General features: G+C 41.3%; 3 protein-coding genes across 3 annotated transcripts; 1 reads left to right on the top strand and 2 right to left on the bottom strand.

Moving 5' to 3' along the window:
* Positions 1-356: 356 nt before the first annotated feature.
* LOC141013360 (TRPM8 channel-associated factor homolog) lies at positions 357-8,246 on the bottom strand. The gene is made up of 12 exons (XM_073487062.1): positions 8,142-8,246; positions 6,209-6,962; positions 5,858-6,074; positions 5,358-5,649; positions 3,890-4,191; positions 3,599-3,773; positions 3,348-3,442; positions 2,906-3,116; positions 2,471-2,707; positions 1,586-1,809; positions 1,291-1,404; positions 357-1,179 (listed from the first exon to the last, which is right to left on the bottom strand). Exons 2-12 carry the CDS (start codon positions 6,853-6,855, stop codon positions 937-939), a joined length of 2,757 nt encoding a protein of 918 aa, XP_073343163.1. The 5' UTR covers positions 6,856-6,962; positions 8,142-8,246; the 3' UTR covers positions 357-936.
* pnkp (polynucleotide kinase 3'-phosphatase) lies at positions 7,981-17,783 on the top strand. The gene is made up of 17 exons (XM_073487087.1): positions 7,981-8,312; positions 10,356-10,402; positions 10,681-10,959; positions 11,122-11,424; positions 12,227-12,306; positions 12,461-12,518; positions 12,664-12,771; positions 12,859-12,930; positions 13,123-13,171; positions 13,654-13,724; positions 14,284-14,376; positions 14,479-14,575; positions 14,666-14,727; positions 15,000-15,109; positions 15,887-15,974; positions 16,082-16,149; positions 17,111-17,783. The coding sequence occupies exons 1-17, from the start codon at positions 8,192-8,194 to the stop codon at positions 17,229-17,231; spliced, it is 1,827 nt and encodes a 608-aa protein (XP_073343188.1). The 5' UTR covers positions 7,981-8,191; the 3' UTR covers positions 17,232-17,783.
* Positions 17,650-24,976, bottom strand: LOC141013368 (complement C2). The gene is made up of 19 exons (XM_073487075.1): positions 24,838-24,976; positions 24,575-24,684; positions 23,789-23,936; positions 23,021-23,206; positions 22,341-22,514; positions 22,076-22,174; positions 21,764-21,906; positions 21,520-21,661; positions 21,173-21,307; positions 20,912-21,016; positions 20,656-20,793; positions 20,354-20,466; positions 20,155-20,266; positions 19,648-19,795; positions 18,764-18,837; positions 18,506-18,603; positions 18,249-18,381; positions 18,113-18,162; positions 17,650-18,028 (listed from the first exon to the last, which is right to left on the bottom strand). The coding sequence occupies exons 1-19, from the start codon at positions 24,893-24,895 to the stop codon at positions 17,846-17,848; spliced, it is 2,349 nt and encodes a 782-aa protein (XP_073343176.1). The 5' UTR covers positions 24,896-24,976; the 3' UTR covers positions 17,650-17,845.
* Between the last annotated feature and the right edge of the window lie 110 nt (positions 24,977-25,086).

Raw genomic sequence — 25,086 nt, 5'->3', positions numbered from 1 at the left:
GGTTCTTGAAAACTTGGTGCTTTCTAGTGAATCAGCCCCCGTTTCCCACAGTTTTGACTGAAATGATTGTCATGAAGGACGTGCCAACTATGCAGAGCGTTGCACGACAACCTGTGGAATATGACACGCCTGCTTTAGTTCTCACTTCAGGTGAAGGAAAACCTATTTATGGTTCCAGCTGGGAACATTAAAGTTGTATAACCTTGGAAAGTTATTTTTCGTAATCCTTCCATATTGTGCCATCAATATGTTCAGTTCGACATGTACACATGGAGTATTTTACCACATATTTTACTCTAATGCTTCCCTTACTATTTTTCTCATTCAGGAACAAATGGATGAATAAAAAGAGGTAGTAGAGGGGTAAAGGTTAATGTTTATTATTGTATTTTCCATTGACAGTATAGGCAAATATCATTGTAGAGAAATTAAAGATGTGTTCATCTTAATTAGCTTGATTGACTTCCTGTTAGTTGTGGTATTAAGATACAGCAGTAAAGCAAATAATAAAAAAAAATCCAACTTTGTTCTTATAAATGATTTCTACTGGTACTGTGAAATTAAGTAACCTCCTAATACAGCACAGGTTACAGTGTTAGTGTTAAGTACTAGTAACTGAGACAGGTGGAGTGAAGCAGAAGGTCCAGAAGCAGATATGAGGTGGCTGCATGTGAGAGTTAAACCACAGCAGAGTTATAAATCCTTCATTTTCAAATAAAGCAGTTTTCTAACTCATCTTCAAAATATCTAAATTTAAATGTAGCTGATTTAAAAGTTGTATGGATCTGGTTAAAGATGTAACTCTCCTCTCCTTTTTAAAATATGGCAATAAATATGATAAAATAATACACAAACCAAAAAAAGAAACAAAAGTCAGTTAATGTTACTCATTGAACCCATCTCTCTCTACATTTCTAAGCAGCAGCAGTGTGAAGTTCAGTCATACTGGGTCATGGGGTGGTCAGTCCAGGGCGGCAGGTTGGAGAGTTTCTTCTCAGTGGCTGTTTCAATGGGCCAACCCCAGGCCTTAAAGTATCCAGCCAGGTTCATCTTCACAGTCTGGGAGAAAGTCTCAGCGTACAGGTTCATCTTTCCTTTGTTGTCATGGGGAAAGTCGCTCATCTTGTGGTAGGCAGCAAACACCTTCTTAAAGGCATCCCAGCCAAACTTCTCCTGGAGCTACATGGAAGCAGACAGAGGTAGAGGAATATGTGAAATAAAACACCAGTGTCCTCTCTCTATTAAACATTGATGTTTGTGTGGTGTGTAATGAGCATTTAAAACCCTCACCTGCATATACGTCTCCAGGGCCACCCACATGTGCCAGTCGCTGAGTTTCCTGCCCCCCTTGACGTACTCTGCTGCTCGTTCGTTTCGACTGGCTAAAGTCATGGCTGGATGAGCCTGCATTGCACAAGATGAAATGACGCGATTGTAAAACGACGTAATCCAAGTGAAAAACCAAATACTTTTCTCAACATAAGATAAAAGGAGTTGTTCTTTGTGGCATCTATTTATATAAAGAGTCACAATACACCTTAAGAGTAGTTTGCTGTAGCCATTGATCTCAAGTCATTTACTCCACCTGTGCCCTGTTGATCCCCAGCACCTCTTCATGCACATACACTGACCACAGGTTGCATGTACACTCTGTAGTGTGTGATGGGAACTCCCAGCAGCCTCTCTGCTGGTTGTGTCCCAGCTCATGGATGGGGCCCCATAGGCCGTTACTCTTAGCATGGTTGATGCTGACCAACTCGGCTGCTGTGGACTTGTGTGTCATGACCGGATAACCTGCATGCATCCAACCTGGATAGAGAAACAGATCTTTAGAGCTCTGTAGCTATGGAAGAGAAATATACGGTGGCCGAGATGTGTCGAAAGCAAATTTGGAAAACAGATAGCATTACAGGAAAACACAATTGCGTAAGTTTAATTGAGTGTTTATTGTAATTCTGTATTTCAAATTAGGAAACCATTTCAGATATGCAGCTCGTTCGAATTTTTATGGCCACTGTAAAAACACTGCATTGTAATGGAAGTGCATGCAATTAGAGAAAAGCACAAAATGTAAGCCTCATATTAGCATGTGTTGTGACGAAACTCCTCACTCAATTGGTCATTTTAACCAAAAAATGATCAAAATATGTAGTCAGGACAGTGTACACCCAATTTCATCTGATGTCCCTGATAATTTATTTTCAACATACTGTATGTAATATGCACAATATTCTAAACACAACATTAAGCACTTGGCACCACTTGTTGCGTCGAGGTAACATGTACACCGAGTTTAGTGAATTGTAAACTCTACGCGTATGGTCTTATATTTGTGTTAGCTCTGTGACAGACTGGGGACCTATCCACATCGCACCTTGTCTCTTGCCCAGCATGAGTTGGCTCTATGTCCCCAAGGAGAATGACCAAATAAGAAACAGGGATATACAGTGTCAAATCTAAACACACTTACCATGGGAAATCTGCACATCAGTTACAAAGCGTTCTTTGCGGGGAAACTTGTGTGGTACGACAGCCAGGTCAGCTATGCCCTTCATGATGTCATTCCAGTGGGCTGCCAACTCATCAGGGCGGTCCAGGTTCCGAACAGCTTCAGATGGCACAGTGAGGATGATGTTGTCAAACTCCAACTCGGCCCAGGGAGAAGGAGCTGTGCGCAGCAGTGACCACTCAGCTGCTGTTGTCACACCTGAAAAGAACAAAAGGACGGGGATGTTCAAACTTGAGCTTTAATAATTACATGTACAATAATTTCTGAAACTTTTGTCTGAGGTATCCTTCAAACATTTTTAATGGACGCTGCCCTGTGTCCCAAAACAACATTTTTCTCAACTTTACAGAACAATAATCACTACACACCTTCTGTTTTCACCCACCATACACTCACCAGATTTATAATATGGTGCAGGTACAGCCATCTGCACTGTGAGCTCTGGGCCCTCCGCTTTTGTTTTGGGTGGGGCTACCAGGTAGATGAGTCCCCCCCACAGGTTCCACACCTGCATCATGTTTGAGGTCACAGGAACTCGCTCATGAACACACGGTGCTCTCTTCAACTCCTTATGGTTGAGATGGTCTGTTTGACAGCCGATCTGGATCTGAGGAAGACATATGTTTTACTGATTGTATGTATTTTGTACTACTGTATGAATAAAAGGATGCAACATTATGACAGGTGTTGGGGTTTGGGATTGCTGACATCTCTGGGGGGAGCATTAGGGGCAGTGCCTGGTCAGTGCTGGGGACAAGGGCCTGGATGTCCACTGGGGCTGCAGCATTAACAGACACAAAATGAACTCGTTATAATTATGTGATTTTGTGCACTCTACCTGCCATTCCTTGTTGACAATCTCTGCTGGTAGGGATATGTATGTCTTCATACCAGGAGAGAGGTAGAGACCTGTACTGATCCACTCTTCCCTTTCTGACACACACACAACCACAAACACACACACATCCCCAGCAGTAAATATTATACAAGTCATATATTTCCATGTGTAAAATCCACAAGATGTACTTCACGTATCTCCTTATGCACATACTGTATTTCACATATTGATCCACAACAACAAGGTCTGACCTGCTGTGTTTGCATTAATCTTGATTTTGTGGTTGTAGACAACTGGCAACAAGGGGTTATGCTTGATGAGGTAGGGCAGGAGGGCATCGGGATCTGGGCAGATCTTGTACAGCTCTGTCCCCACATTGAGGAGCAGGTGGTCTTTGGGCTTCTTCACAGGGCAGCTGTCACACACCTTGAAAGAAAGGTACAATATTAAGGGCGTTGGTCTCAGACATCTGACTGGTCTTCAGCTTTGTGCTGCTCTATTGGAAAGCTTTATAAAGCGTTCACGTTATTTTGTCTACTCACCTGTGGCATGCCCGACTTCATTAAGATGTCAGTGAGGGTGGACACCACCTGTGCATAGGAGGAGCAGTCATGAGCCTTCATGTGCAGGTAGCTGGCGCAGTCCTGGCCCAGTTTTTTAAGGCATTCCTCCTCATGCTTGCTAAGTTTCTTGTCCTGGGTAACATGACCAGCAAAGCGGTTCAGAAGGTGGCGGAAGTGGTAGTTGTCTTTGACAGCCTGGCTGGGCACAGGGGCCTTGTATAAACCTCCACCAATTGTTGCTGCCAACAGACTCAAGCCCATTTTGTTCAGGATCTTGTTCCCTGAAAGACATTCAAGCAAACCTGATTTGATCTACTACGTTCTATTGTTGAAGTGATATAAGAACATTGGTATCAATATTTTTCTCTCACTGAAAAAGCTAAATTCAAAAATCTAATATAAGGCATTTCTAGGCTATCTTTTTTTTTTTTTTTTTTATATTGGTTAACTTGTTTTAGTGATTTTATATTGAGGGGGAGGAATTCATATAAGCCCTTTGGGCTTCTTTTCCTCTCCTGCACAATTATTTGCCTTTGTATTATTAAATATAATTCTTGTTTTTTTATCATTGTGCATATGAATAAATAAATAAAAAAATAAATAAGGCATTTCTTGCTAAGTAAAACAAATCTTCCAATAAATCAAGTTAAAATTTTCTTAAAATAAAAGAGTCCATATATCTTACTGAAATGTTACTTTCTAGGTGATTGTATCCTATGAAAAAAAAAAATATTTTGATGAGAAATTAGACAAACATACTAAGATTTTGAGTTGTTGCAGTAAAGCAGTAGCCTATAAAAGACAAATGTGTTTGTTGGAGGATAAGGATAAATATAAAGTGCACTGGGACGAGTGAAAGTAGAACAATGGGAGGTAAATCCAGCAAAAACCAGGAAGCTGGCGTAGGAAAGATTTTTTAACTTGTTTTAATGTTTTGTTTTATTGTATTTTAAATGCTTTTAATGTAATTTTGATGCGCCTGTAAAGCACTTTGAGTTGCCTTGTGTCTGAATTGTGCTATATAAATAAACTTGCCTTGCCTTTGTTCTGTCTGACTTCCTCACCAGCTGGAATTCATGTGATTATTTAACCTCCCTTGTGTGCCTTGTGTGAGAAGAAAACATTGTTCTTTGCGAAAAACCTTTCAGCCAATCCTGTTTTAGATCATATATCACCTTTGTCCATAATTAGGATGGTGGCCCCTTCTTGGTGTTGTTCCCTGGTTCCTGATATAAAGCCTGCCCTTTATATCTCTATGCCTGCTCTCCTTATCTTGATAATCAGTCCACTGGTTTCTTAGAAGCATTTTTTCCTTGTTTATCTCAGATAGCCCAGCAACTCAGTCTCCCTGTCAATCTTCAGTTGAATGTATCTAACTTGTAGCTGGTTTTCCTGTGTTTCATTTGTGTGTACCTCCGTGTAGTCATTCTGTAAAGCATTATCATACCTGAGAAATCTGTTAATGGGTTTTGCCCAGGGTGTGTCTGTGCCCAGTACCAGGCATGTCCACCAATCAGCAGGCCTCCTCCCTCTGCCACAAAGTCTTGGATTTCCTTTGCATGATCATCGCTGTACGCTGTGCACACAAACACGCTCAGGTCGTTCTTGAAGTTTGTCTTCTTACACTTTAACCCTGACTTGCTGAGAACTTTGAGTGCTTGATCTGGCACGATGCCCACGACCCCCTGTCTGCCTTCATCCAACCAATGAAGGGCATTGATCCAGAATGGAGCCAGTGTCTGCGATAAAGAAAGTTATTCAATGAGAGGCAGTAGTTTGTTAATCACATAAAAATACTGGGCAGATCAGAATAAATTGGCAAAGTAATCATATTTACATCAAAGACTGGTTTCAGAATTTCTTCTTTCATGAGTGAAATTGAGCACATAGTGATAATTCTGTCATACAGTCTGGGTATGAAATGCATCGTGCAAGCAAATTCTCTACCTCTCGTCCTAGAAGTCCTTCATGTGTAACCACAATAACCCGTCCCTGCCCATAGTAGGCTCCTGCCAAGAATGCCCGTCCATCGCATGTGGTGCCGATGGGAAAGGCTAGTGAGCCATGGACCAGAACCTCAGAAGGTACTGCTCCACCCTGGAGGTCGAACTCTGAAACCCCCTGGAGTAAGAACTCTAGGTCATCCTCAAAATCCTTACCGGTTCTGTATTTTTGAAGGGGGGAAGAAGAGAGGGAAAGAGAGAAGCCAAAGAGGAGGGATACAGTTTATTATGTAATCAAATTAAGAATTTTTAGAAAGTGGAACATTTCTAAATGTGCAGTACAGAATACACTCACACTACAGCCATCCAGGATGAAGGGATCTTTGGGTAGACAGGCAGGCACTCTACCTCAGCATAATGCCCAGAAAAGTAGATCCCTGCCACACCAGAAACCTTGTTTCCATCAAACAGAAGCAGCGTGTTCTCCTTAGGATGAGCTCCGGCCCAGCTCCACGCCTGCCCCGCTATCAGCACTCCTCCTCCAGCTTTCATGAATGCCACCAGGTCCTTCACGTCCGCACCCACGCTGTAGGCATCAGTCACATACACTCCCACACCCAGATTTTTACTAAAGGCCCCCACAACTTCAGCTTTGAAGCTGGATCTACTGAGGTTATCAGCAACTGCCCTGACATTGTTGTGGATGCCAACAGACAAGTTGTCAGATCCATCTCCTCGCAGCCAGGTCAGAGCGTTCTCTACCAGAGCAGGAAAGGCGGTCAGGTAGGCCTCATGACCCAGGACTACAATCCTTCCACTGCCGTACAGAGAGGCAGCCATCAGGACCTGGCCTCGGCTGTTCATTGCCAAAGGAAAGGCATGGTCTCCAATCAGAACCAGGTCACTGGGAACACTGGGGCCCTGGAGGTCCAGCTCTCTCAGGCCTCTCATCAGAGACATGTAGGCCCCTTCATGGTGGTTTTGTCTGGGCTGGGTGGACATGCTGAGAGGGATCGATGCTCCAAGGGTTTAAAGATGTATTAAGTCAGATACAAGTTGGTTTAGTAAATGACGTTTAACAGTTGAACCTGTTGTGTCAGACAATTGTCCTGTGGGGAAAAAAGATAGAGATTAAAATAGAAAATAAAAGTACTATTGGCATTTAATGAGTTACATTGTAATGACAAACATTTACAATTCAGTACAATACAATTAGTTCAGAGACCAAAACAGTTTTGACGTCATGTTTTGTTTTTTAGTTATTATCTAACCTGAATCTGAATATCTTTCAGTTATGGACTGCTGGTCTGGAATACAGTAGATTAATCAAAATTGAAAATCAATCAATCTGTATTTGTATAGCGCCAATTCACAACAAAAATAATCTCATGACACTTTCCAAATTGAGCAGGTAAACCATGATTAATTTATTTACAGAGACCCAACATTTTCCCCATGAGCAAGCACTTGGCGACAGTTCTACTGTAGGCTATAATATATTATTGTTGTAAACACCACTACCCCATGAGCTAGGGTCGATTAACATACCGTAACACAATAAACAGTAAACAAAAAGTTATAAAACAACATGAATGTAGCATGCAGGTTATGCTCTACTTGAAGATGTTTTAACCATCTTCTATCATGCCTCTAAAATAAACAAACATATCTTCATTCTAATCTACCGTCAATCCGCTAATCTCATTAGACAGTTTAATAAAAAGAAGATAAAGAGGCTATACCAGCAACTATCGGCTTGCCCTACTTCCCCGCTTGAGTCCTGATCTATGCTTTCCTTTTTGACTGTTTTCTGACTGAATGGGTGGAGACCCTAATAGGTGACTCACTCAGTTAGACTTATGTTCTGCGCAACATTCAAAACCGAAACTCCTTAAAGGTAAGACATTACATTGTATGCTATTACCATAAACGAAATTGATGAAAAAAAGTTTACTTTACCATGCGGACTTGCTATTCCGTGAAATTACAATGGTCAACAAATAAAGAAAGTATATGTAATGGAAACCCGGAAAAGTAATAATAGTCACGAGCGGAATCTTCAAGGCGAACACGTTTCTAGACGAGCTTATTTTTCTGACGGACCGTGGTACGATGCAAAACAACCCCGGGTTTATATTAATAGTGCACTTCAGCAACCAACTTAGAGACAAAGAAGTTGTGTTAAAAGTGTGGACTTTACATATTTAAACTATATACAGCCCCCGTTGTGCAGTAAGTGTTACATTTTTGTATTGCGACTCATACTTTTATGAAATCCACAAACACACCCCAAGGCTCAAAGTAAAGCAGTCCGAGTTAGCTGTGGTCGCTCGCTCAGATGTCGTGTACGTTGGTTAGCGCCAATGGAGCCCGGGTCTCCCTCGAGGATGGGCGAGCCGTGATTCTGGGCCGAGGTCCGGACACCGGAGTCGCCGACAAGAAATGCTCCCGGCACCAGGGTGAGGAAGAGTGTGACACAAATACAGCGGTGATATTGATGACGTTGCACGTGTGGGTCATTTATTGACACTATACAGTGTATAATAACATTTGTAGGCCACAATAGTTCTGAATATAATTAATATACGTCTGCAGTTATTTCCATTGTTAAAGCAACATTATGTAACTTTAACGGCTTCAAAATCATTTTGATGGGACAATGTCTTGTAACACAGTGAATGGTCTCTCTTACCCCTTTTCACCCAAGGCAGTTCAGGTGCTGGTTCAGAGCCAGTGCCTACTGTGGAGCCAGTTCTTTGCCTTTGATAGCTAAAGAACTGGCTTCTGGACAGAAAAACTGGTTCCAGAGTAATGTCAGGGGCTTGGGGGTGGGGTTATCGTGACCGAGGACCAACTGATGCGTTTTTTTCACTAGCACTTTTGGCTGCACCGAGTCAAACCGAGCCATGCTTCTTTGGTTTTCCATTGCCAGTTTGACTGCTCCGAATTGAGCCGAGCCTGTGGCGGCAATGGACCTGCTCCGGAGTAGGGCCAAGCCATGGCCACCCCTCCACCAAGCGGGCCGCGGTGACTTCTCGCGACTGCAGCCAACCTGTAACAAGCACCATCTCCCCCTAAATCAATACTCAACTCACGTCTGTGCAGGAAACCTGAGAGAAAAATGTTTTAAAAGTCAGTGTGTTCAGCTCTCAGGACTCTTGTAGCTTCTAATGGAATCTCTTTAGTTTCTCTCATCCTGTTTGTACTTTCAAACATCCGCTGTGTTTTACTGTTTCATTGTGTTCGCTTTCAGCGGTTTCAGGACTCATGTGTACTTATTGCTGGTGAAAACACAACATTTCCTGTAATGCTGCTTCATAATAAAAGCTTTTAACTGACCAAACAACGGTGGGCTTTTATTGTGAGAAGTTAGAGTAAATGAAACGTGATTTTAGCGGAGCCACTTTGTTCACAGTGATTCTTCCATAGTACTGCAGGGATTGGGACAAGCAGGTCATCGCTTTAAGACACACCTTCAAGCAGGTAGCTCTGTTGTGATGGAAAAGCAAAACTCTGGCTGCACTGGGCTGCCACGCCGAGTCAAACCCAGTAGTGCCAGGCCGGAAGATGTAATGGAAAAAAACAGCTTAAAACCGCTTATGATAGCCATTTTTAAAAACCAGAGCTAGTGTAGCGTGTTCTGAATTATCCATGGGAGAATAAACAAGATTTGAACTATTTTCACTAATCGAAGCAACAGTGGACCAGTCTTGTTCGTATGCCAATGTAAGATCCAAAGCCAGGAGCAACACAAGAGTCAATGTAGTCATGTTTGTTCCGAGTTCCAGAGTTCCATAGTTGTGCTGCGAAATTGGAGACGTTTACAGTGCCTGAATGATGTGACTCTATGGTGGTTCTCATGCATGTGGAAAAGCAAACTGGTTCTTAAAAAGTTCACAGGTTGAACCAATTTAGAACCAGCAATACCACCAGCCCAGAACCAGCACTTGATTAGCTTTGGTCATAAAGTGGTATATGTCAAAGCCACTCCACCCCCCATCAATTGTTTCTGCACTATGTAACTTCAGTGAGAGGGTAGGATCACAGCGTTGCATACATGTTTAATTCAAGATACAACATTTCACCACGTAACATTGTTATGACCTAATTAGTTTGTTTGTAGTTAGCACCTACATTACGTCTGACAAATTGTTACAGACCTGGGATTTGAACTTACGACAGTGGGGTTGCACTCAATTGTGGGTGGCGCCAAATTGCACTAAAAATGTTACATAATGTTGCTTTGATTAATCTGACCACTATTTATTGTTAAGTCTTCAGGTCTACAAAGTGTTAGAAAACAGTGACAAATTTAGAAAAGCCTCCGCTTCAATGAAAATTGTTTGTATTTGCATAATTTCTTAAACTATTATTTAAGTATAAAAATTGTTGCAAACTAGTCAACTAATTGTTTTAGCTCCAAATGACTATACATGATATAATGTGCGTGTGCATGTGTCTGTCAGTATACATGATAGAAATAATCCTTGTGTCTCTTTCAGTGAAGGTGGTGGCTTGTTATGCAGACCAGGATGCGGTCATTACTCAGGTATGACAAAAAAAACCACACCCAGTTTATTCAGCTAATCTCCCTGTGAAAGTCTCAGGCTAGACAGGCAGCACCAACAGGCGTTACAAGGCAAACACCAGAGAGAGTTAATGTTTGACCACACACAATCAAAACCTTCAATCATTATAAAAACCTCATGACATCACACCTTTCTATTTGTTGCCTAGGCACACCCTGTTATCTCACCTCCTATAAACTAAATACCACATTACAAATGCTGAAGTCCAATGTCCGTACATGTCTAATTTTTTTCACAGCTGGGTCCAAATCCAAGTTTCCTGGACGGTGAGCAGCTTGTTCGAGGCCAGTCTGGTAAACTCACCCATGGTGGCACCCTCTACCTGGTTAACCAGAACCACCCGTTTAAACTGCAGTACTCCCTGAGCTCAAACGGAGCAGCCTCCAGCACTGTGCGGACAGGACTAAAAGCAACAGATAAGACAAAGGGAGGACCAAACGGGAAAGAAAAGGAGGCACAGTCGAGTCCAAATCCCAAGCGCAGTATCAAGGATTTCTTCTCTACCTCTCCCATGAAGGTAACTTGTTTGTTTATTGTGTTGAAGCCTGTTTGATGTATTATTCCATGCATCATATTCACGTGTTCCTGTATGTTACAACTGAAATAATATTAATTAAAAAAAGCTGAACTCAAACAACTGAAAATGAGACAAGGTGTGTTTTTGTATTTTTCTGTTTAGCGACCTAAAAGACAGCTGAGCCCAGACAAGGGGCACCCTGCGGTGAAGCGTCAAAGAAGAAATGAGGAGGCCTCAGATAGACAGATGAAAGAAGAAGAGGAGGAAGAGGAGAGATTGGCTGAGGAGAAGCTCAGGCAGCTGCAGGAGATGGCAGAGAAGTCTACGACAGAGAGGAGTAAAAGCGCCCAGGCTTCGTCATCTTCATCATCCTCATCTTCCTCAAAGGGCTGTCTAAAGAGCAACTGGCAGCAGATAAGCAACCTGATGCTTTACACTGCTGCTGGTGTCAAAGGGAGTGACAAGGTGGGACCTGGTTATACAGGTTTATTTATTTATTCGTTTATTTCTGTGTCTTAGGTCAGAGAATTACACAGTACTGTGGTTGGTTACTTGATTTTTCAATAACCATTTAAACGCACAGTATGTTATTTCTGCTGATAGGGGTCTCTTAATCAAAACAATGACAATAAAAGACACAGTTGGATGACATCATGTAGTAGTGTGGGATCATGGGAGTTGAAATGCACCGTTACCTTGATTAAAATGACTGATTTCTTTGGGTTTGAACATGTTGGAAACATTTGGGGTAAAGTGAGTAAACAACTCAACAAAATAGGCAACAAAGATTGAATAGATGTGAGACATTTTAATGCAGGAATGTTACATATATAAGCATATACATAACAAAAATGTAAATTATACCTTTTGTAAGCTGAATATCTTTGAGTTTTGAAATGTTGGTTGGACAACACAAGACATTTAAATCCAAGTGATGAGTGTAATCAAGAAAATAATCTCCAAATTTATTCATTATAAATAATAATTGTGGTTTCGGCTTTAATTTCTGAAGTTGAGTTTGGCGTTGCATCGTCTCCAATCACAGGAAGTGAAAAAAATCACAACCAACATTCTTCTTAACAGCCATGAGGAGCGCTCCTCACGACAACCCAAAGATATTGAGTTTACCGCCATAGAGGACTCAAAAAAATGTCTCAAACTGATTAAATGATTATCAAAATAGTTTCACAGTTGACAGCTAATTGATTAATCATTGCAGCTCTTGTGAACATTTCTTAACATGTCTTCTTCTTTTCATCCTCTACAGATTGCTGGGTTTGACATAGATGGTTGCATCATCACCACCAAGTCTGGCAAAGTCTTTCCCACTGGACCAGATGACTGGAGGTATGCCTGCACTCCTGAGCTTTCCCTTTTAATTGTTTAAGCATTTGCTAAAGCTAAATCTTCTGTTTTTCAGATCTATTTTCCCAGCATCTTCTAAAGCTTTGAGTTCATATCTGCATAATTTGTTGTTATTGTGTTTGTGTTTAACGAACAGGATTCTGTTCCCTGAGATTCAGCCAAGACTGGCCAACTTGCTCAGAAAAGGATACAAGGTAGGAAGGAGCGAAATACAATAGTTAAAGTTGTTATCTAGTGATATTTGCAAGATTACAGGAAAATAAATAATGGAAAATGTTATCAGCTCTGGTAGTGTTCATCACTGGATTTTCTTGGTGTACACTTGCTCTCTGCCTGTAGGTGGTGTTCTTCACCAACCAGATGGGGATCGCTAGAGGCAAACTGAGACCAGAAGTGTTCAAGTCTAAAGTGGAGGACATCCTCACCACGCTGCAGCTCCCTGTGCAGGTGGGTCATGTTTGAGGCTGACTCATCGTTGTCCTAGTTATTTAACAAACCGCTGATATTTGTGCCTCTTTCTTATCTGTGTCTCAGGTGTTTGTAGCAAGTGGTCCTGGTATCTACAGGAAACCAGTGATGGGAATGTGGAATCACTTGTGTGAGAAGGTAGCTGGACACACACCAGTATTGTTTAAGAGCCACACCTCATATTTAGTATTTGCACTAATTATGCTGAGTCATAGGAGACGCCCTGTTATCATTCCTCACAGCATTATTCACTGATGTTTTCTCATGTTTGACAATAAACAGTCTATTTTAGTTCTAATTGTAAGTGTCCTGCATGTGTTTCCTGCTCAGGCAAATGATGGTGTGACTGTCGACCAGACGCAGAGTTTTTATGTAGGAGGTGAGTGATGTTGGGTTATGAGGTGGTGTTGCCATAGTGATAAACATCCCATACTTACGCTGGATATGTGTTCTCAGTTATCTGATCAAGTGTCACAGAGGTGCGCACATACACACACACATTCATCTACATATTAAAAAACAAACTTTATGTTCAATCATTGTTAAATCCTGTTTCCATGAACCTCAAAATGAGTCCAAAAAGTCACCATAATTAGTCCCTTACTAACTGAAATCTCCTAAAATCCAAATGATTCATGCTTAATGCTAGACCTGAATCTAAATATCAACCCAATAGGGTGCCCAGATCGGAACCAAGCTCAGAAATGATCTAAAAGTAACGTATTCAAAGTGCTTAAATGCAACTTAAAATACAATTGGAAAGTGTTTTAAGAACATTTGATGTCCAGAAAGGGAGAAGTAAAAGAGCACACAAACATGCAAACATAGGCCCACAGCTTCTGACTTTACCTCTGTGCACAGATGCTGCTGGTAGGCCAGAGAACTGGGCTCCAGGGAAGAAGAAGAAGGATTTCTCTAGCAGTGACCGACTGGTGAGACCTAAGATTTTACTTTGTGCCACTCCTCCTCCTTCTGCCTTCACTTGTTATATGTGCTCATTTGTGTTGTAAGTATTGTTTTTGTGTCACTTTAATTGTCCTTATATACGTCTTAAATGTCCAGTGTGTATGATTTAGACAAATGTAGTGGGATTTACTGGTAGAAATGGAATATAATATTCATAATGATGTTTTCATTAGTGTATAATCACCTGAAACTAAAAAATGTTGTGTGTTTGTTACCTTAGAATGAGCTGTTTATATCTACAGAGGGAGTGGGTCCTTTTCTACAGAGTCCACCATGTTGCACCGGTAGCTTTCTACAGCAGCCCAGAACAGACAAACCAAACACTGACTCCTCAAGGGATTTTCACATTGTTCGCATTTTTAGTGGTCACCTTAGGGGAGGGTCAAACAAGGATTGTTGTTTGTTGCAATCTGCAACCTCACTAGATGCCTCTAAATCCCACACACTGAACCTTTAAGTGTGACTCAGTCTTTCTCAATGATAGATAATCTGTCTGTCTTTTTGTCTTCCCTCTCGTCTTTTTAGTTTGCTCTGAACATTGGTTTGGAGTTCCACACACCAGAGGAGTACTTCCTGGGCTGGAAGAGCGCCCCCTACAACCAGCCAAATTTTGACCCTGTGAGTTCAGTAAACGCACTGGCCGTGTATCCTACAGTGTATGAGAGTATATTTGTGGGGGTTCACTTGTAATTTTTTAAACTTCTTTATCTGAACTTCTAGAGGAAGATTGACAGCACTGCAAAGCTTTATGACCCGCCGTCTGCCTCCCTCACCTCCAGCCAGACAGAAGTGATTGTTGCTGTGGGTTTCCCTGCATGTAAGAAAAAGTAGATTGCATGTTATATTTTCTGATCTCCCCTCCCAGCGACACCCTTCTGAACTTGTTCCCTCTTTTCTTTCTCCACAGCGGGGAAATCCACCTTCTTCCACACCCATGTCATACCAAAAGGCTATGTGTATGTCAACAGGGTGAGTGGATTTCAGTGTCAACAGGGCTCATCAGTTCTGGGTCATCAGTTCTGCCTCACTGCTAAATGCACCCAAAACGTTTGGTTTTATATATAACAAGATGTTGACTGTCGAAAATAAAAGGAGTTTTTTTTATTTTGATGGTTGCTACACTGCATTTACAGTGTATTTGATACAGTTTCTAACTGTTTTACAGATTGAATTATCATTGTAATGATGAAGATGATTATGATTCTTGTTATTATACCCCATATTTTGTATCTTTGTATCAGGACACACTCGGCTCATGGCAGAACTGTGTGTCGGCATGTGAGCGTGCTTTGAAAGAGGGCCGCAGCGTTGCCGTAGACAACACCAACCCAGACCCAGAGTCTCGTAAACGGTAAAGCAAAACTGTATCTGTGTGTGTGTGTGTGTGTGTGTGTGTCCTTATGTTTGTACATACTTTATATACCTAGGATCCACCTCACTGAGGTAAACCTTTCTGCAAACAAGCTTCAGAAAGCTTCATGCATGATTTAAGAATCATTATAGAGGCAGTTGAGTGTATTTGCTGGCAAGGTGGAGACAAAACACCGGACAGAAAAGACTGGAGCTCACTGTAAGTACGAGCTCAGTTTAACAGATTGCTTAAAGGTCCAGAGAGTAGGATTTATGGACATCTAGTGGTGAGGTTGCAGATTCCAAACAACTGAGCCCCCCTTGTCTCATCCTCCCCTTTAAAATAAAAGTGTTTCCACATTTTTGCCAAAACACATAAACACCTTTTACAACAACAACATGGAACATTTCTACCTTTGTATAAAAAATGCACAGAATAATCATTTTGAATACAGCATGTCTCTTTCAAGCACAGGTTGGTGATGTGCTTGCTGTAAGTGTACAGGAAATAATTTGGCCATGTTAATCCCCTCCAAGTGAACCTGGTTCAAAAGCAGCAGCATACTGCAGAGACACTGTAGGGCACTATGTTAGTTTCATTGCCACAGTTTTAGCTGTTTTCTCAAGGAATCCTACTAAATTGGTGCATTTGATAATGTGGGTACTGACTGTGCTTCTGTTTTTGTGGTTTGAATAAACCCCTACTGCTGCCTACTGCTTGTCTGTTTATTTATGATTCTCTGTTTGAACAACCAATGTTCTGTGTGGTAATTTCCAGCTATGTGGACGTGGCCAAGGCCGCGGGAGTGCCCTGTCGCTGTTTCCAGTTCTCTGCCTCTCTGGAGCAAGCCAAACACAACAACAGAGTATGACTCACCTCTCCACACTGTCACTCTTTACACCTTGGTTTGTTTAATCCTGGCTGGTGACAACAAGTGGTTTACATTTTTTTATGCGTTATTGTTGTTCCCAGTTCCGTGAGATGGCTCCATCAAACAGCAAACACGCCAAGGTCAATGACATGGTTTTCCACAGTTACAAGTAAGAAAGAGCAACCTTTCTTGTCACACTCTCATAGGTTATAAAACATATTTGTTTCTTGTGCCACAAAACCCACACTTATACACAGAGCTTCACAAAATGCAGGTAAATGCATGTCACCAAGGTGTGTTTATTCTTTCCAGAAACTTTTGTGTTATCTTGGTTATTATGTTAACGTAAGTCCTGCTTGATTTGGCGACACCTGTAGTTACTGGTGGTAACAGCAGATGCAGTTTAATACCACAGGTACCAGAATTCTTGGGGCAGTGAAACAAACTATTATCGTTTTAATATAGAAGTCAGGCAGTGTTGAGCCTTTTTTTTTCTTTACATAATTCTGTGAGCAACTTGATTTGATTTGATTTGATTTTATGCTGCACATGACAGCAGTCTGTGAAACAGCAGGGCACAGTCAGCCTCACTGAGAAATGTGTAGTCTTTCAAATGCAGCTCTTCATCTAAGAGCTGACTGCAGGTGCTCCTTCTTTCTACGTTACTTCCTGCAATATTTCAAATTGATCCATAAATCGCTGTTGTCTTGTTTTGTAGATAATATATTATATTATATTTTTTTGATTAAGGATAGCAGAATTTCTGTGACTGCTTCATAATAAAATTCAGCACTTGTTTTACCAGTTAAATTCTGTGTGAAGCTGCAGCAGTAGGACATGTTTGTTTTATTCTCCACGGACACCCAATTCATAATAGTGCAAATATGTTACCATTGCAATACTAATCGGTGGACCAAAGGCTGTGTGACTATATTTGACAATAGATAGTCACCTAACAGACACTTTTTTCAATATATGTCAAAAAGAAATAAAAGGAGATTGTTACTTTAAAATGACTCTGGCACAGTTGGTTTTTATAACTTGTGGTAATTTAAAAAAACAAACTACTAGTATTATCTCTGGTACTGACCACACTACTAATCTGCCTTCATCTCTCTCTCTCTGGACAGGAAACACTTTGTGCCTCCTGCTATTTCTGAGGGATTCTCCGAGATCCTCCAGATCCACTTTGTCCCAAATTTCAAAGACAGCGAATCAGAAACCCTGTTCCGGCAGTTTTCTGAGGGCTGATTGGACTGCTGGTTCTCTCACACCTTTAACTTTCACATTCACACAGAAAGAAAAGATACAAATTATCGCCGTTGAAGCAGCTGAGGTTTGAGATCCAACCAGCAAGCAACAGTTATAGAAAAACACACAAAGTTAGTCAGTAGACACAAACTATTTCAACTGATGGACTAATTGGTGTATGAGCTCCCCACTGTCATCTCCGCAGTGTTTATATATTCTAGCTCATATGCATACTGCATGGATAATGGCCTCTAACTGCAAAGTAAGATGATTATTGATTGTTGATTATGTTTACTGGACTTGCAGCACTGAACCTGTGTTTGATCGAACAGTTCAGTGCATCCATATAAATGAAGATATATGTGTGGCTCAGGATCTGATTATGCATGTGTTGAGTTTAGAAAGAACACACTGCGAGTACTAGAAGAATTACTTCTTTATGTTGTGTATGATTTTGTTAACAAAACATATTCCTTTACAAGTGAGTTTACTGCACCACAGCTATACAAAAAACAATAGTATTCTGTCTGACGATAAAGCTTTGGAAAACTCTGTTGTGCATTGTTATTCTGGCTTCATCCAGCCAGATCTCAGTTGATTGGTTATGGATGTTTTCAGTTAAGGTCAGGCAGGAACTGGATCTCCTCCCCCAGATGCTCCTTCAGCCATGGCATTATCTTGAACAGGTCGATGTGAAAGTCTCGAGCATCAGGATGTGGCCTGTCACTGGTGTACCTTCCCCGAACTGAGTTGACTGGGTTGCATACATCCATTGTGCCCCAGCTCAATACTCCCACCTTGGAGATAAACAGGAGAAACGTCCATGTGATACTGATGTCACTGTTTGCACAGAGGCTTTTTTAAGCGATAGAATTGCTGACCTGAAAGTAGCGCTTTCTTTTTTGCAGGAACAGGGATCCACCAGAGTCACCTGTAGAAAAAGAGACAGCCTGTAACTGTAATGTAAATCCCATGTTGGTCAAACTGTGGTGGCTATGATACAGTAAGAGTCCAGACCTTTACAGGAGATGGAGTACTGGTATTCTGAAGATCCCCCAGAGCAGAGGAATCTGTCAGGTACATACTCATCCACAGTCACATCGGTGGGCTCTTTGAGTGTTTGCATCGCCTTCTCCACACAGCTAGGCCTCTGCAGACAGCAAACTAGTTACAGCTCATCACTCCTTTATATTAAAACACATCCATTTTCTCCAAATGATTGAGCATCAACAGGACAGCAGCCTGCAGTCTGAAAATCCAGTCCTGTCACTCACTTGACTCTGTGTGTGAATATATGTGTCTTTGCGTTCAGATTTCTTATGGTCATGGATGAAAAAGGCGGCAGTCTCCTTTGGTGGTAGTAGTTCCTCCCCTGTATACACACATCAATATCACTGAGAATCCATGAAAATGTTTTCAGTTCTATTTTATAATATTAACACTATGTTAACAGGAAAATATGGAGGTAGTCCTTAAGTAGTCTTAATAACGTGAATGTTTTTACAGAGTGTAAAGCTCAGAAGGTCACATACTGTGCTGCTGACAGGTAGAGTTGACTCTCTTCATTGCTCGGCTGGCTGGCACGGTACATGGCAAGCAGATTGGTCTGTTGTTTGACATACAGTATACACACACTCAACACATATTTTATTTTAGGTGTCTGCTAGAATAGGTTTACACGCTTTATTGTTCAAAAAATTCACTATTTCTCTTACTGTCTATTGCTGCTGTACTGTATTCACCCTCTGTCTGACATGTTTGATTTAGCCCATTTATGCTAAAGACCTCCCTCAAGAAAAGCCCAGTTTGCTCTGATTGGTCAGCTCACACAGGCCTGAGCCAGCACCACTCAACAAGTCGCCAGTCAGCTCTATTTGTGTTTTTAGCTTTCAGTAAGCTGCACTTCAACTGTGAATAGCACCACGAGAACAGCTTCTCGACCGAATACTTGGATAATGTATTCTCTTGGAGAAGGAATATGGTCTGTAATGTCCTCCATGTGCAAAATGTACAGCTTCCAAGTCTAAAGTCGGTTCACAGACAGCCGTTATCGAACCATTCTTAAGCTTGTACCTTTACCGGTTGTCACTGAAACTGCAGTTGTGGTAAAATTCACACATCCTTGAGCTTGTTAAGTTGTTGTCCATAATGACATGGATAAGTTACAGAAGTAAAGTACAAAAGAGTTGTTCAGGCAGTTTAGGAACAGTGTCTTCTGTAGGACAGAATGACCTCCTTCGACTTTAGGCTTGTAACTTTGCAGACGTTTTACAGGCACAAAAAAGCTCGGCTTCATAACACACTTATGGAAAGGGAATAACCCAAAAATCATAATATGTCCCCTTTGAGTTTAGCTCTCATGTGTGGTGTATCCCTGGTGGCTAACAGTTAAGCATCTTTTTTCGGGCTGTCTTACCTGGCTTTCCAGGAGAGCGGGATACTCTTGTTCACCTGCACCAGAGCCACATCGTAGTCATAGAACTCGGATACATTTCTGTCTTGGAGTGCCCTGGTGTTGAACTTTGGGTGCATTATCACATTCTTGGATAACACTATGCCCTCACCTGGGAACCAAAGAAGCTGCTTGTTATTTCAACATAACACAGTGTGACCTCAACAAGATGGTTGATGGATAAAAGCAATCTTGTTTGCTACGATATAGTACTGTAGCTAAGTAGTACTAACATTTTCAGACATTTTCAGAGCTTATTGTGTTTGATAAGGATAACTTATGATAGAAATGTTCTCTTAAAACATCCAACACATTTTTCAGCACACCCCTTCAAACATTAAAATGCAGGTATATTGGGGTCCAAGCACCCAAAATTTTTACCAAGCTTTTGATCCCAATGCTGAAATTACTCGCTTTTTTTGTCTGACATGAATCTCGGTCTACAAAATATATTCCCTGACTGACACTGACCATGTTGTATTGACACCTCCTGAGGGACATTGTCTGTGCTCGCTTTGGCAAAGCAGTGAGCAGCCGTCAGCACCCAGTTCGGGCTCACAATAGATCCAAAACAGAGCGGAGCCTGTAAGGGAGGAAAATGTTCATGTGTGAAAATCCACTCTAAAATATGAAGAGATGGGTGGAGTGACAGACTATGCAAAGCTCTCACCTTTGTCACAATCACACTGACATGCCAGGGTTTGGTGTAGACTCCTGCATTCTCCTCTGGATTCTTGGATATTTCTTCCTGAGCTATCCCACACATTGTCACACTCTTGTCACCTGTGTGATGATTCATAACCGTTTTATACTACAGTCTCTAAAATGCTGGTAATGACTTGTAATAAGCAACATCGCAGTCTTAAATTTAAAATCTAGTGTGAAAACTGAACCGTTTACATTTATGCACTTTGAAAAACCTGCCAAGAGTTGTTGCTGTTTTTGTTGTGAAAATAGCGATCTCCTACTCACTAATGATGCTGTTGAACACCTCTCCCAGCGAATCGTAGTCTTTCAGAACGAAGACGTGATTCTCACCACGTTTCTTTGAGGCTAAGGCGTTCAACTGATCCTTCTTGACTTGATCACCCAAACCAAACACATAGACATCTGAAAACACACACATATATGTACTTATACTGTATACATACACACAGTAGGTATGTAAAAACTGAATGTACTGTACATATATGTATAATAACATTTAATCCTTTTATTGTCATGTTACCCAGCATTGTCTCATCTGTGTGATCAGGTGATATGGTGTGGTAGCCCAGAAGATCACGGATACGGGCCAGAGCAATCTGAGGCTTTGTCCCTGTGTTAGAGAAACCTGCAGGCAAAAAGACATGAAGAAGTAATGAAGGCCCATATATGAAGACAGTTCCCCTTTTCAATATTAAAAGAGCTCTCATGAGCTGTAGAAGACTTTTTTGAGGTGGAAATGCCTTTTCAGCTCGAGTTTGTGAGGCATTTCTTGTGTCTTTACCGTCTGTTTCTATGATGATGATGTTCTGTGTCTCATTAAAGTGGTTTGTGGCGCTGTTTTGCTTAAAGTAGCTGATCAACTCATTGACACGTTGCAGGGCAGCGTAGAGGTTGGTGCCCGTCTTTTTCCCATGGCCTGCAGACGAACAAATGCAAAAAGGTGAAACGGTTGAAAAGTAAATTGACAAATGATTTAATGAACTATTGAACACATTGGTGCATCATAGTTGTAGCATACTGTGCTGATTAAGGCCTACAGTACTTGAGGAGAACACACACTGCACACTGCAAGAGATAGAAAAAAATATGCTCATTAAATGAAAGAAGGAAAATCAAGCAGGGTCCTACTATGGTAGTCGAATTCCATCAGACGCCATATGACGTCCTCAATGCTACCGCTTATATCAGATTCTGTGATGTCTACAATGTCTATAGCCTCACTGGCAAATGACAACACATGGAACTTCATCTGTACCTCGTAGCTGTCCAACTAGAAGGAAAATGAGGAGGACATGTAGGTTTCACAACCAGGGACAGACAAAGTAGTATACCAATGTGAATACATCTTTTTATTGCAGTCTTTGACACAGACCTTTTTGATAAGAGCAATGGTGGCGTCCCTGGATTTTTCAAAGTCCTCCTTTGCGATGCTTCCTGAAGTATCCAGTAAAATGTAGACATTCATACGACTGAATTCAGCCACACGGAAGGATCGGCCGAAGGACCTCGTCGCACCTTACACACATGAACACAAAGTACTATTTGTTTTATTGCAGTTGACCTCAGCTTGGTGCTCTTCTTATTTTCCTGTCTTTACAATTACATTACTTTGCAGTTACATTGTCATGTTGATATGCTGCAACTCTGTCAATAAGCTGGTGACACAGGTACAAGTTATACACACTTTTCTTTTTGGAGTCTGGTGAAAGTACATCCATGATTCCAGCAAGTGATCCTGCCATGGCTGCTGCCACGGCGCTGGGGGAGTCAAAGGTATTCGGACCTGCAGTAAAACACGAAGATATCATTCATGGATGTTTTATCATAATATGGGAGATTATTGGGTACTGTTTTGGCACTGCTTTGATGCCCTATTGTAGTTCTCGGTCTTAAAAATTAATCTTCTAAATGTGCACTTATTTTACATGTATAAAGTTGTCACCCTGCACCTTGGCATCGCGGTGTTGAGCCAGTCCACTCCCTGTTCTCCAGGCAAACCCTTTCATCCGACCCGAGCAGATCCAGACCAGCCTGACACCGATAGGTCACCTTCTCTCCAGTGTGAAACCGGCCTGCTGACCTCTGGGCCCCTGGTGGGACCCCTGGGTCATTACAGTCGTCAGCTGCATTTAAAGACAGAGAACATGAATATCTTTTTTTTTTTTGATGATGATGATTTTACTGTTTGTTTATAAATGTTTATGTTTAATATATTTTCATTTATATTAACTATGTAGTACATTGAAATGATGCAAATTAAAAAACACATTGAAGACGTGTTAAAATGCTGAATAAGAAGTTGAGTAGAGTAAATCTAAACCTTGTTCAGTGACCTATCTTTTTAACCACAGTGAACTGTATAACATTGAAATCTGTTTATACGGATCATCTATATGTATTCATCAAAAGCTGCTTTAGAATGTAAACCTCTGTAAGCATGAGCTTAGTCAGTGCATGCTCACTCTACCAGAGGATCTAATACACCTGATGAACTGGGACCAGGGCCTCTTGGAAAATTCTGTTATTCTCTATTGCACTGAAAAATATACCCATGTTTTGTACATCATAATTTAATAATACACATTTGATGCTTTATCATGAGTTGTTTTTTAATGCTGTTTGTTCTCACCATGGTTGTCACAAACAGGAGTGGTTCCCGTCCACTCCCCAGAGAGGGTGCAGTTTCTCTGGGCTGACCCGTACAGGGTGAACCCTTCCTGGCAGGAGAAGCTCTGCGTCTCCCCAACAGGGAGCCACTGGTCTCTGGGCCAGAAGTCACCATGATCCAACTGGAGCTGAGCCGGACACAACACATCTTGGAGCAGGAGAGAGGTTTGAAGAGAGGTTTGAAGCAAAGGGTTAAAATCATAGAGAGTAATGCTTTGAAGATACCTCTGATTTTAACTACAAAAGCCCTTTTGTGTACAAATGTACGGAAGCCCTAAAGGGCCATGCAGTCATACATTTTATTTCCTCCGTTTTCCCGTGATAACGAGTTAATTTCATTTGTTTTCTCGAGATCTTGAGTTATTATCTCGAAAAAACAACTGCCATTTTCCCGAGATCACGGGATAATTATCTGTAATAGCAAGGCATAATGCTATTTCAGCGGTGACGCGGTGATCGATATGCTCCTGCTCCTCTGACATTGCATCGAATTAATTATATCGTTATCTCGGGAAAACAAAGTTTCGTTATCTCGAGATCTCGAGAAAATTATCCCGTTATCTCGGGAAAACGGCAGTTGTTATTTCGAGATAATAACTCGAGATCTCGAGAAAACAAATGAAATTAACTCGTTATCACGGGAAAACGGACGAAATAAAATGTATGAATGCATGGCCCTTTAGGGCTTCCGTACAAATGACTTTAAATATATCATCATCCAAAACATTACCTTTGCATGTGGCCCGTGACACCTGTCTGCCATTGGCTAATCTCATGGGTGACCACTCCCCATCAGCACTGCAGAGCCTGTAGCTGACAGGGTGAGGGTAATGCCCTGGGCTGCAGCGATAGGTCAGCACGCTGCCCTCCAGCCCTCCCTGTAGAGGAAACGTGGTCAGTTTTGGAGCCGTATTTAGTAACATGAAGTTTTCCAGTAAAAGGGTTGCTTGATTTGTTTCGCTTTCCAAATATTCAGTTCCCTTTTATCAGAAAACAAGCCTGCTAATTCACTGTTGCCCCCTTTTTTTCTTTTGTCACTCTGTTCCTTTTTTCTGTCCTTGTACACATGCACTTTGTAACCTCTGTTTTACAGTGTTTTACATTTCTTTATCAACTATATTTCAGATATTTGCTAGTTAAACTGGAATTGTATTGTTTTTGTATTATTTTCAATAATTCTAATATAATAATTTATATATCATATATATATATGTATAGTCCTTCCTTCCACTTTTTGTCTCTGTTCCCCTGTTTGTTAAACACTTTGTAACCTCTGTAAATGTTTTACATTTCTCTTATTGTTCAACTGAAATTGTAAGATTAAACATGTATTCCAATTTTAAAAGTTAAGAAACAACTTCCAAAAACAGTTTGAAGAGAGAAAGGCACCAAACTCTCACTTTGGGGAAGCTGGAACGAGAGAATGTTTGGTGCTTCTTGAAAAATGATTGCATTTTCTGTCGATTTATTAATTAACCAATCATTTCAGCTCGACTGTCCAGTGCATTATTTTCACCTGTGAGTAGGTGACATGTCCACCTTTGATGCTCTCTGTGGTTGAGCAGTTCAGAGGCTGTTGATCGTCGTATGCTTCCTCATAATTATACTCGTACTCCTGCAGGGACACTGGAGCAGAAACAATAAAAATGTTTGCGAGAAACATGCATCTCAGCATGCACACACAGGCCAATACAGACACCACATGGTAGGGATCAATATGAAGTTCACATCATTACGCTCAAATGTAGAGTAAGTGCAACATAAAATTTAAATGCTTACCGTTCTGGGCAGAGATGAAGAGAATGATCCATAGTATGGGCTTGACATCCATGATCATACTCTGTCTGTGTCAGTGGTGTTTGTGTCTTTGAGTGACAGAAACCACAGCGAGAGTGTCTGTATCGACCTGCACTCAAATGTTTTATTTGATGTCTGATTACCCATTAACACAGCAGCACCAAACCGGGAAGGAGGGATTGAGCAATTTAGGACAGATGCCAGATTTGAGCTCTTACTTTCATTTCGGTT

This window comes from Pagrus major, chromosome 2 (assembly GCF_040436345.1).
Source record: "Pagrus major chromosome 2, Pma_NU_1.0".
NCBI lineage: Eukaryota > Metazoa > Chordata > Actinopteri > Spariformes > Sparidae > Pagrus > Pagrus major.
This window is presented reverse-complemented; position numbering and strand designations above follow the sequence as displayed.

Excerpts from the sequence above, each read along its gene's own strand:
- LOC141013360 (XM_073487062.1), bottom strand. The coding sequence starts at position 6,855 with ATGTCCACCCAGCCCAGACAAAACCACCATGAAGGGGCCTACATGTCT. Across the intron at positions 1,810-2,470 it reads TGATGTGCAGATTTCCCATG|GTTGGATGCATGCAGGTTAT; the intron begins GTAAGTGTGTTT and ends TTCTCTATCCAG. Across the intron at positions 1,180-1,290 it reads CCCTGGAGACGTATATGCAG|CTCCAGGAGAAGTTTGGCTG; the intron begins GTGAGGGTTTTA and ends GCTTCCATGTAG.
- pnkp (XM_073487087.1), top strand. The coding sequence starts at position 8,192 with ATGTCGTGTACGTTGGTTAGCGCCAATGGAGCCCGGGTCTCCCTCGAG. Across the intron at positions 14,377-14,478 it reads ACCAGCCAAATTTTGACCCT|AGGAAGATTGACAGCACTGC; the intron begins GTGAGTTCAGTA and ends CTGAACTTCTAG. Across the intron at positions 14,576-14,665 it reads TGCTGTGGGTTTCCCTGCAT|CGGGGAAATCCACCTTCTTC; the intron begins GTAAGAAAAAGT and ends CTTTCTCCACAG.
- LOC141013368 (XM_073487075.1), bottom strand. The coding sequence starts at position 24,895 with ATGATCATGGATGTCAAGCCCATACTATGGATCATTCTCTTCATCTCT. Across the intron at positions 18,838-19,647 it reads CCGCTCTCCTGGAAAGCCAG|ACCAATCTGCTTGCCATGTA; the intron begins GTAAGACAGCCC and ends GTCAAACAACAG. Across the intron at positions 18,029-18,112 it reads AAAGAAAGCGCTACTTTCAG|GTGGGAGTATTGAGCTGGGG; the intron begins GTCAGCAATTCT and ends TTTATCTCCAAG.